Source organism: Gymnoscopelus microlampas (genome assembly GCF_963454915.1).
Source record: "Gymnoscopelus microlampas genome assembly, chromosome: 6".
Taxonomy (NCBI): domain Eukaryota; kingdom Metazoa; phylum Chordata; class Actinopteri; order Myctophiformes; family Myctophidae; genus Gymnoscopelus; species Gymnoscopelus microlampas.
The window spans coordinates 52,100,633-52,113,424 of NC_139943.1; the positions used below are offsets into that span (position 1 = coordinate 52,100,633).

The 12,792-nt window shown below is 41.5% G+C and overlaps 1 protein-coding gene across 2 annotated transcripts; it reads left to right on the forward strand.

Moving 5' to 3' along the window:
• LOC311047749 (uncharacterized protein) lies at positions 1-5,468 on the forward strand. Of its 2 annotated transcripts, XM_084060589.1 has the most exons (3): positions 1-200; positions 325-855; positions 4,082-5,468. In XM_084060589.1, the coding sequence occupies exons 2-3, from the start codon at positions 384-386 to the stop codon at positions 4,948-4,950; spliced, it is 1,341 nt and encodes a 446-aa protein (XP_083916715.1). In that variant the 5' UTR covers positions 1-200; positions 325-383; the 3' UTR covers positions 4,951-5,468. The 2 variants fall into 2 exon arrangements, with proteins under 2 accessions (XP_083916715.1, XP_083916716.1); XM_084060590.1 differs by having other exon boundaries at positions 1-855.
• The last annotated feature ends 7,324 nt before the right edge of the window (positions 5,469-12,792 follow it).

Genomic DNA, 12,792 nt, shown 5'->3' on the forward strand with positions numbered 1-12,792 from the left:
CCCTGGGGAGAGGGGAGTCCTGCTCACTCCCCTCCCACAAGGCAGTCTCAAAGCGCCGGGGGTCTAAATGACCCCACACACACGCTCTCAGACCTCAGAATTCTCCTCGACCTCAGATCACCTATCTCCGTGTCGTGTTGGTTGGACGTGTCCTTTTCCTGTCTTGTGGAGTGATCGTGCATCGTGAAACAAACCAGGGGGTTATTACATTCCATTTGATACAATATTCAGACATTTTGTACTCTTGCTTTTGGTATATTGTAAAATAAATATGATGTTGATTTAGGCTAATTCTAATTAAACTGTTTCCATCTTTCGTAATAGGTAATAGGATATTTGAACAATAACGCTTCACTTGGTTTGGGATCATTCCTGTCTACAGCATGATGATTAACTGTAATGGTAAACGAAGGTTCATCATCTTCTTTGCTACTGCCGGCATCATCATCATAAGATTCCCAGGGACGTACAGACTCAACCTGACCCCGCGTCTGGACCGAACCCCGTGTCCCTGCATTACCGCTGCCCAGAGCATCACCCCTCTGAACAACACCAAGCACTTTCTGGTCTCAGCCTACATGGATCGCAGGGTGAAAGGCTGGGATTTACGCATCATTGGCATATTCAGGAGAGATTCAATCGTACCCCTTCACTGTGTTTTCTGTTGTTGTAATGGCAACTTTTCCATGCACAACAGCACTCCGGCTGGGTTTGTACCCGTCAACAGTTTTGTTTTTCCCTTTGAGACTATGGATGTCATGTGTCGGATCCCCGCAGGGTGCAAAGCCACCCACGTCACCCTGTCCATTCATCCAGACAGCAAGGAAGCACTGCAGCAGATCTTTCTCCCTATAGGTAGGCCTCTCACAATTATTACATAATCGTCTAATCGCAATTATTTGAGATAATCTCAATTATTTTTGCATAATCGTCATAATCGTTTCCATGTTGACAAATGTTCACACATTTTCAAATATTAAAAAGCAGAAATAGCTGATCTGCAGGCTTACAACGTGCCACAAAGTGACGCGTTGTAAGCTTGTAGATCTATTTCTGCTATTTTACATGTATAATATTATTAAATATGTCAATAATGTCTTTATATATTTAAGTTATTTGTCATACCTGCCCTGCGGGTTGCGTTGGGTTGCTTTTCAAGGCTATTCTATAAACTCGCTTTTAAACTAGAAAAAGTGCTCCTCGGAGCACAGGTCTCCGCCAGGTCAGGTAGGTTATTATGGGCCAGCAATGTTTGGAATTTGCCAATCAGGATGGAATATAAAAAATCAGACGGAACCATCTTGATCACTTGACTATAGAGATAATGTGTAGTGATTTGCATGATGTTTGGAGAAATTTGGTAGGAGTAATATAAAAACAGAAAAGTGTTGCAAAAATCGGCCTCCCAGTGGCGCTATAATAGGGCAATGTTAAAAGGGTGGCATTTGTTCGTCAACGTAGTGCGAATGTGCGTGCAAAGTTTCACCGCAATGGGACGCTGCGTTCATGATTTGTGGCATTTTGTTCAAAACGGGCAACTCCTGCAAACTTTAGATGTCAATCTTAGCCAATCAGGATGGAATATGAAATATCAAACAGATCCGTCTTGATCACATGACTATAGAGATCATGTGTACCGATTTGCGTGAAATTTTGATCAAATCTGAAGGCCTAATATCCAAAAATGTGTTTTACATAAGTCGGCCTCCTGGTGGCGCTATAAAAGGCAGATGTGAATAATGCAGGGCAAAGGTTTTTCCTTGGCCTCTAGAGAGTGTGCATACAAAGTTTTACACAGATCGGTGGAGTTATAGGTAAAAACTCGAATCGGCCTGTTATAGCGCCACCATGAGTCTGATTTTTTAATTTTCAAGTGGCATTTCTTCCTCGGTCTAGTGTGAATGTGCGTGCAAGATTTCACGGAAATTGCATGATGTGTTCATGATTTGAGGCATTTTGTTCAAAACTGAGTACTCCTGCAAACTTTGGAAGCCAATTTTAGGGCAATCAGGATGGAATATGAAAAATCGGAAAGACCAGTTTTGTTTAATGACTATAGAGATACTGTGTACCGATTTGCAGGATTTTTGGACACAATCTGTAGGAGTACTGTCCAAAAATGTGTTTTGCACAAATCGGCCTCCTGGTGGCGCTATAAAAGGCCCATGTGAACATTTTGGGGCAGAGGTTCTTCTCTGGCATCCAGGGAGTGTGTGTGCACAGTTTCGTTGCGATCAAGCCAACGGTGCCAGAGATTAGCTGTACACAGACAGAATGACACACACACGGACGGACGGACAGGGGGTAAAACATACTCTCTCGCCATGCCTTTCAGCCTGGCGGAGACAATAAGAGGCTTAATCTGATTGGAAACCTGAGACATCCACTGCAGGAAACCACACCAGTAGAAAACATTTTCCGTAGGAAACCAGGCTAATGGAAAACATTTCCTGTAGCCGGAAACCACGCCAGTGAACGACGTCTTGTTGTTTGCCATTTATCCCCCGGGATCCCCAAGGGGTACTCTGGTAAACCAACCCCCCCCCCCCCCCCCCCCAAACTCCCATTCAAGTATTTTTTTTCTCAGAAACCGTAAGGGCTAGAGTTTCAAAACTTGGAGGGGTGGTTCTTCATTTAGTCCGAAATTATTCAAAAAAGAATTACACCAGTCGGCCTCATGGTGGCGCTATAACAGCCCACTTTACGTTTTGGCCTATAACTCCTGAACCGTAGGTCGTAGAATAAAAAATATTTTTTCCCTAGATTCCTTGGGTCATGGCGCAACTCCCCATTGAGGCCACGACCATTTGCGTCTGGATATATTTTCCGTCATTTTTAATTTTCTTCAAAACATACTTTTAGCTCCTCCTCCCACGTTTTTTATCCAAATCTCACAAAAATCGGTACACGTGATCTATGGACCCATGCGATAAACCTACCTTAGCGGAATTTTGATAGTCCATACCGTTCGTCCGTAATTGCATGCGGGAGGGGCGCGTTTTACCAAAGATGCCAAATATCACGAACAAAACGTCCGGTCAATCCCAAATTTGAATCACATGTCGAGGGTGGTTTACTCAACAAATCCCCAAAAGCATTTCCACTTTGATCCAAAGGGTCGCCACAAATGCGCAAAATGTAACCGTTTGATGCAAAAAACAGATTTATGGGGGGTCAACCCTCTCAAAATGAAACACAAGTGATCTCAGGAGTGAGGTGACAATATAATTGGTTTGTTACATTTGTGGGAGGGGCCTGTTTCTTTAGTGGGAGGGGCCTATTTCCTAAAATCAAAACGGCACGTGTCACGAACGCGGGATCCGATCGGCACCGAATTCGAATTGCACGTCGCGCGGCCTCCAACGGTATTCCTCCAGGCGTATCCCTCGAGTCCCGGCGGCCGCGACCCGTGACCGGCGTCGGCGCAACCACACTTTGCAATTTCCCAGAATTGCGACGCGTCTAGTTCCTCATGTGCTTTAAATTATGGCAATAATATGAATGTGTCATAATTCCTAGTTCGGGTAGTTTATCATTTTGTGGTAGGGGGGCCTCATCAATGACTCAAGCCCAGGGGCCTCCACAACTCTAAATCCGGCCCTGGTTGTTACTATTATTATTTGGCATCGGGACGGAGCGCTCAGTCTGACATTATTCTAATTCGTCAAGCGTCAGCCTCGTTAGTTAGGCTGCTGTAGCCTACGGACTAAAAAAGTGTTCTGTGTTTAATAAACACATGTTTACAAAATAAAGTCTCATTTTTATTATCATTAGGGCTTTGATGCTAATTCTCAACATGATGGATGCAGCTGCAGAAGTTGTAGTGCTTAAAGGAAAGCTCGGTTTGGCTTTTTTGCGCAGCAAAAAACAAGTATAAAGAAGATAATATATATTGTTTTCTTTTTCATATCGGGGAGAAATGTCACCGATACGATATGATCGGATGTGACCAAACAAGGCCATATCGGTCGGACACTAGAAATAACAAAAACGATAGAACTTGCACAAAAACGAATTGCACCCACATTCTTTTTACTTCTGTAACCCTGTGATGTGACAATGAAGCTGATTCTGATTATAGGTAACCAAGAGAGCAGCGGGACAGATGAGATAACGCCCCAGTTTAACTTCACAGTCTGCATCTCCACCCTGCATGGAGACTACAACAATGTGCTTCAATACACACAGGCAATAGAGATGTACAGGCTGCTCGGCGTGGGCAGGGTGGTGATCTACAACACCAGCTGTGGTCCAGATCTCGACCGCTTGCTACACAGTTACAGCCAGGAGGGTTTGGTAGAGATGGTTCCCTGGCCTATAGAAAAGCATCTCAAACCATCGCGGCAGGGCTGGCAGTATAAAGTGGGTGGAGGGGATCTGCATTACTTTGGCCAGCTGACCACACTCAATGACTGCATATACAGATACATGGACCGCTCTCGCTATGTCTTGTTGCATGACATAGATGAGATTATAGTACCGTACCAGCAAAACAGCCTAACAGCTCTGATGGTCCAGCTCCAACAGCAGGAACCAAAGGCAGGGGTGTTCCTTTTTCAGACTCATTTATATCCAAGTTTCCACTTTGAGCCCAGTGGAAAGTTCCACCTGCCCCAGTGGGAAGGGGTGCCAGGAACAAATATTCTGGAGCACATCTATCGTGAAGATCTTATGAGTTATGACCTCCACCGCTACAAGATGATAGTTCAGCCAAGGATGGTGGAGCAGACATCAGTGCACGAAGTGCTCAAGAACTTCGGGAAAACACTCTTGGTCCCTCCAGATGTGGGTCGGGTCATTCACGTCCGCAATCAAACACATACCGGCCAAAAGAACAAAGAGCAGCTGCACGTTGACACCAGGCTGTGGGATTTTCAGGAAAAGCTGATCCCCAGTGTGGACAAGGCCCTAGCAAGAATAGGGATGCTGAATACAAAAGTATTGAGATGATGGAGCATGGATGCAGCTGCACAGACTAACGCGTACAGCAAACAATCTTAAATGAGTTTATCTGCACTTATGTGATTTTATACCTGATGCTATTTGATGTGATTTTAGCCCTTGATTCTCCGTTTTTCATCTTTTTAAGATAAGATAAGATTAAGATAATGATAGTGAACTTTTCATACATTAAGAATGATTAGACTGCAGCTCAAAGTACAGTAAAGAAAAAGCTATTTTTGCAATAGTGAGTAAGTGGTTAAAGTGTAGGAGAAAAGTGTCAGCCAGAACAGGGGTTTTCAACTGATGGTCCGTGGAGGTAGTCTCTAGCCTCTCTTGCCTGTATTGCATGTGGTCACTGATCATGCATTCAGTATTGTATTGTAGGAAAGTGAAGATCCCTTGTTGTATACGTTCCCTTTCTCATTGACTTTCATTTGTTCTTTCCTGTCTCTCTCTCTGTGTTCCTTCACCGCCTGTCCTGTCGTCTTATCCCTTCAAAACGGAATCTGAGTTTTCTTGATAATGCACCAGACAATCAAATAAATTGCCTCTTGGTTCTGTATGTTGTTTAGCAGAGTTTTCTTTTCTTTTGTCACTTTCAAATAGGTAGATTTGGATTCAAGGATTTAACATGTCATAAAAAGAGGTGTGGTGATAAAAAGTGGGAAGAGAGAAGTTTAAGGAGAGGAGATTATATGATGAGAATACTTATCACCTTGTTGCAGACATGAGAAGACAGCAGGATAACAAGACTAGTCTAAAAGCCCACTACGGCGCCATAGAGGTCAACCTACGCTGTGCCATCCTTTGAGGCCTGCATTCTCACCACTAGTGTGGTGGTGGTGGGTGCAAGAATAAACATCATCATAAACATCACTGACTTGCTGAAGCACTTGCTTATGTGCTTATGTTGGTGGGGCCCCCCACACCATAACATTACAAGCTACAACTACTCCAACCAGAATTTACGACCAGAAACACATGCATCCCAATGAAGTATATAGCAATTATTGACACATGCTAGACTGTTCTGTGAGGGGCAGATAAACTAGTATGCTAATGTGTGTCCAAGCTAGAGGCTAGTTGATACAGCATCAACAATGATATTATCAGTGGTGTAAAGTAACTATTAGTACATTTATTCAAGTACTGTACTTAAGTAAAATGTTGAGGTATTTTTACTTTAGTGGAGTATCGCCAATTTTCAATACTTTTACTTCTACTCTGAGGAAAATATTGTACTTTTACTCCACTTCAAGTATTTGAAAACTTTAGTTACTAGTTACTTTGGAGATATAAATTATTATATTATAAAACATATATTAGACACTTTAGCCCTATTGTATACATACTATTTGAAAATAGCCGATCTACAAGCTCTGCTATTTTCAAACATTTTAGTACTTTTACTTATGGTATGAACACAGGGCAGACACAGAAAGGATACAGCTATAGGAGTAACAAATAATAGGCGACTGATACAAATTCACAGGAGAAAAAGCCAACAACAGACAAACAACTATAGGGAAATGTTTGTATGATCCCTTTAATCTCTGACCTGTTCGTGGAAGACACTGAAGCGTTCCAGGATGTAATCCATGCTGTTACTCCAAAGTTTTACACGAGTCAGCAAAACCTCAAATCTCTACACAGTTCTTTAATATCCATGTGACACTCCATGTAATAACAGCAGGCCTCTTGAACAGCTGTGGCCGTGCCTCTCCTGCCCCTAGCTATGTGTAGGTAGGTACAGTGAGTTAAACACTTGTCTTTCAGTGAAAACACTAAGGTGTAGACAGTCTTCATTTGAACTGCAAAAAGACACAAAATGCCAGAGGCCATTACTTAAGTTACCGGTCAATCTCCTAAGCTAAATGTTTGTAAATGAACTGGTTAGGTGGAAACCAACGGTTACAAGTAAGCTAGGGTTGGCTAAATGTAGAAAAGTGAATACTTTATGGATAAAGTCTTACTTTTGTCATGCATTCAATGTTTGTAGATTGTGTAGTTTAAACCTGGCAGGCTACAGTATAAGCACACAGCTGCAGCTAATCAAATTAATAATGGGTGTGCTAGTCTTATATGTAACCAGAGCCATGGGAGTGAAGAAGTATCAACACATTTTGTCCACTTGTCTACTTTCACTGCACTGGCACATGCTACACCACAAATACCCTTTTGCCTCATTCCCATGACAGGTTTTTTTCATGGACATTAAGAATAAAATCATCATAATCATCACTGCCTGGTAAGGATCATATGCTCCAAACAGGACAGAGGGTCTACAGCAGTCGTTCCCAAACTGGGGACCATGCTGCTTAAATCAATGTTTAAGCAGCATGACTTATGGTTAACTTAGTATTGTGAGTTTTATCATTTGCTGTGAATTTGATTGTGTATGCTGTGCTTTATTGATTACTGTGTTTTGTATTTGATGCCAATTAAGTTTGATGTGTGCCGTGCGCTATGACAGCAAATAGAACTTTTATTCCACAGTACTGTTTACCTGTCAGGAGCTGTATAACAGTGGAAAACTCCACGCCCAAATAAAAGGGATGCCAGGTTCCTTTTTTCTGGGGCGGCAGTGGCTCAGGGGTAGAGTGGCCGGGTAGAGTGAACTGGAAAACCGCAAGGTTCCCAGTTTGATCCCGGGCTGGGACGCTCCCCTTGAGTTAGTGTCGAAGTGTCCTTGAGCAAGACGCTGAACCCCTAATTGCTCCCGATGAACAGGTTGGTGCCTTGCATGGTTTCCTCCGCCATCGGTGTATGAATGTGTGTGTGAATTGGTTAATGTTACAATCAATGTAAAGCGATTCGGACAGAAGCGCTATATAAATGCACCATTTACCATTTTATTTAAAGTTGCTTATTTGGGCGTGTTTTTTAAACCAGTGGTTCTCAAACATTTTCATGTCAAGGACCCCCAAATTAATCTGTATTTGTCCACAGACCCCCATAATACTTTGTGTCAGATTTATGTTGTTAAAATGTTTCAAATATCTACAAGCTCACAAAGCGTTGTGAGCTTGTAGATCTGCTATTTTCAAATAGCTGATGTCTATTAGTGTGACCCAGTCAAGCCCCCAGGACCGCGGTGTAACAGTGAAGTTGCTGTCGCCTGGTGGTCAAATCTGAGATTGCAGGACTTCCGCATTTAAAACGCGTGCGTCTACCGTTTGAAACGCTAGTGTGCTCGCTCTATTGGCTCCAATATCGGAGCCAATCCTGGAAGTAGAGGCACTTCCGAATGCTTCATGCGCTTGTGAGGAACTTTCAATGGCCCAATTCCCTTACAGACTCACTGACTTAGCCGTGTGTTCAGGTGAAGCAATGTTTGTCGACTACCTTTTTTCACTGACAAAAACAAAATAAAAATGAAATAAAAACTAAGCTATGATGACTAAAAACTAAGACTAAATACATTGACAATTTCGTCAACAAATAAAAACTAGACTAAAATGTTAGGGAGGGACTAGTGGAAAAGAGATCCAGTAGAACTAAAAGACAAGTCATTTTATGTTTGGTTGCGCTCTGAAAATAGCAGAACTACAAGCTCACAACGCGTTGCAGATGTTGTGCTTGTAGATCGGCTATTTTCAGCATGTAACCAAGTGTAAAATCAGCCATTACGATGCCATCAAGGCACCGCCAAAATACATTTTAGCCGACTAAATCAGTTGATTTAGTCGACTAAAATGTATTTTGGCGGTGATATTTAGTCAACTAAAACTTAATCTCTCAATAACAGATTCTGCACTGCGTGAGAATCTGTCTTGAAGGTTCGTCAGAACGTGTACACACTGTGTGGGAGTGGGCGTGGCTTCAGAGGCCGCGCTTTATCCAATCAAATGTAGTGGGCGGGATTCACGTGTCCCTCATCCTTCCCGACTCGAAACTTAAACCGAAACTAATTTAACAATAGCGTCCGCGGAGCAGACAACCACGGAAAGATATTCACATTTGAACTTACTCTTTCATCATAGAAACAAGTGGGCTTATAACCAAAACCATCCATGTTCTCTGGGAGAAGTGGTGTTAGTGTTCCGTGTAGAAATGTTATCTAGTCGGAATGAAAACGCAAGCTCACCACCGGAAGTGGAGCGGTGAAGGCAGACTTAAACCCCGTTTCCTTGCGCACATGTGCTGCGTCGCCATTGTCCCAGAGTCACACTCAGGAGGAAGAACAGCAGAGGTCGCTGTTTTTCCTTTTTAGTGTGTCTCTGGGTTCCGAGATTGACTAAAACTAGACCAAAACTAAAACATTTCAGATGATTCAAATGTGACTAAAACTAAATGAAATTTTATTCAAAAGACTATTGACTATAAATAAATAAATATTTGCTGTCAAAACCAACACTGACGTGAAGTCTGCGAGGGCTTGAGGGCTGTCCCATTTGAAATGAGTAAGTCAGTGAGGGCGCAGGCAGAGCCCTTTATGCTCCCTTTCTGTAAACAGCATTGATGGAGACTTTGGCTAAGGGAATTACCCACAGTTCTTAGCGTTACCAGGGGAAATGAGGGAAATCCTCCAAACGCCAATCATTTAAGTATGCAAATGTGTCATGCATCACGGTTAGAATATCAGTATAGTGCTGTCTCACCGTTCTCAAAGGGAGACGGAATGGAAGATATATAGGCCTATTAATAGTAAAAAAAAAAAAAACACAAGATAAGAAATGAGCAAAGTAAATACAGAATATTGAAATACAATTTAAAATGAATAGTACAACCCCTAATCTAAACACAAATTAAAACGAACAGAATAACGTCAATATAATAATAATAATAATAATAATAATAATAATAATCAACAATCACAGCTTTTAAAGCAATGACAATAAATAAGGACAGTAAGAGTTTTAAAAGTTATGTAAGGTGTCATGAATGAAGGACTCGTCTAAAGTGCTGTCCCATTCCTTTTATACCATTTGGAGCCCTTGCAGCATAGGCTGCTTTGCAAGGCATTGTGAGCTTGTTCGGTTATCGATCGGCTATTTTTTATTTTTTTTTGCCTTTCTTATATTATTTGACAATTTGGCCAATGTTTGACCAGCTTTTAAAGTATAGTTTGTTGATTACATTCGATTCAGTAGTAATTGCCTTTTTTATTTTCTTAATTTTTTTAGGTATTAAAAGGGTCTTAAAAGTCCTTAAATTGTCACTTCACTGTCACCTGGGGACCACCCAAAAATCATGCAGGGACCCCCCTGGGGGTCCCAACCCACATGTTGAGAATCACTGATTCATTGGAATTGGGCCCTGAAACATGACATGTGGCATATCATGACAGTCATGGCGCTACTTTTTCCTGTTTTTTTTTTTTTTTCTACATTTACAACCCGTACATCTACATACACCTTAAGAGTTCAAATATAAAGTGCTTACCCCCTGGCCACAGATGTAACAAGTTAAAACGCCCGGGTCGAAGTACCCGTGTCTTCCGTATTGTTCAATAAAACGCATTTTAATCCGATCGGCAGCCATTCTTTCATAGAGTTATACTGTATCAGAGTGCAGTACACCTCCCAACCGACATGGTCGCGTAGTTGAAAGCATACGGAGAAAATTCTGATAAAATGGCCACCAATTGGATTAAAAAGCTTTTTATTGCACAATACGGAATATACGGGTACTTAGACGCAAGCGTTTTAACTTGTTACATCCATAGCCATAAGGTAAGCACTTTATATTTGAAATTGTAACGTTTATGTAGATGTACAGGTTGTAAATGTAGACATTTCCAAAAATGTCAGTAACAAGTAGCGCCATGACGCTTGTGACAGACGAGTCATGTGAACCATGGCTAGATATGTTATTTGGCTTGTTTTCAGAGACCTGATTGCTTATATTTTTCTCTCAAAAATGTGGTTCCTACCTATGGCTCTCTCCACCTGCTCAGACAGTTTCCCAGACGACCAGACATCCTCCTCTTCTCCCTGCAATGCTGTAGGCAAGACCTCCTCTTCTCTCCACACGCTGTGTCCGTGGAACACCACCAGACCAGACCTCTTCTCCTCACCACACCGTGGGTCCGATGATCTCCTCATCGTCGTGGTAGATGATCGCCTCTTCCCTCCTCGTCGCTGACGATTTGGTCTCTGTTAGTTGTCTGTGTCAACCATAGACCGTAAAAATAAAGGTATCAACACTCTGGAAAATGTCAAGCCACGAGCATGCGTGTGTTGTAGACATTTGAAAGTGCCCGGCCTGTCTGCGGCGCGGAAAGCCCGGACCGAATCTCACGGACTGAAAACCCGGATCGGATCCACCATAGGACTGGACTGGACTGAACTGAACTTGATATTTGATTAACCTCACTGATATATTCACTTGATTTTATTTATTTATTTTTAAACAGTTTTTTATTGGGGATACTTCAATACTATGTAAAAAGTCATTGCATAAAAAGTAATTGCATATAAAGTCACCCCCATTTTTTTTATACACATCACAAGACAGATTCACTTGATTTATTGAATACTTTATTTAGAAGGTTGCGGAGAAAAAGCACATTGTCACCTTGCTAAACTATAAATGGCCTGAAAAACCTGATCCAAAACAAAACCATATGATATTTCTTAATCATTTCACACTAAACGTTTATAACAAATTATGACTATTAACATGAAAATAACACTGTCAGTTATGTAACATATGATATTTAAATAGGTTTAAATAGGATTAAACCTGACTTAGGCCAAACGATTTGATGATTCTCTCCAGACAATAGGCCATTTTTTTTGCCTAAGTCACAAAAACATGTGACTTGGGCCCAAAAAAAATGCCTATTTTGGCCTAAGTCACACTAGGGAGTTAGGCCATTATACTAAAAGGGGGGGGCATGATCCTTTTCATTTAGGAGATAGGTGATTTTACCAGAGGTGGCCAGTGTCATGAGGAGCTGAATTAGGCAATAATTAGTCCATGGGCCCAGGCCAGAATTTTCACTAATCAGGGACACTCAAGGTGGCAAATTCTAGTTTGGTATTTTGAAAAGGTCTATATCCCTAGATAATATTTCAACATGATAGCCCTTCCCAAGTAGTAGCTTAGTCCCAGTTATCAGCCTTCAATGACACCAACCATAGATACAAAGAATGAAAAAATCGTCTAACCTTTTTTGAATAGAACATGTCATACAGAGGGGAAAAAAAAACATTATTCAATCTCTTTCTCTCACTTATGAACCTTATGAACCACACATGAACCCTAGCATGCCTATTCTGGAGCAAACATTCAGCAAATGGCTTGTCTACAAGCTCACAACACCTCACGTTGTGATACAATGTGAACAGCATTTTCACTATGCGGGGTCACTCAAGTGCAACATTTGCAAATTCTAGTTTTGTATTTTGAATAGGTCTATATCCCTAGATGATATTTGATCATGATAGCCTTTCCCAAGTGGTAGCTTAGTCACAGTTATCAGTGAAGAAAGCGAGCCACTTTTTTGTGAATCCAACAATAGAAAAGGAAATGTTATCCGATCTTTGTGAATACAATGATAGAGACAGCTTTGGTAACATTGTGGGAATAATATGTTGACCTAATAAGTGTTACAAGCTGACATTGTTCTTCCTCTTGTTTATGACCGAAGCTTTCTGGGACACAGCCTGTTATTGGTACAGTATCTTAAGTATCATGGATATATTGTGAGATTTTCTTTAATTGTTTTATTTAGCAGGGTTTGTTGTTAGTTTAATGGAAGGGAAGAGCTGTCTTATCAGTGTCTGCGAGAGAAATAAGCAACCAGCTCAATGAAAACTATTCCAAAAGAAGGGACTATTATTATAGGCCAAATGAGCACTTTAAACCTATACACATAGGCTTTTGAAAATAGCAGATCTT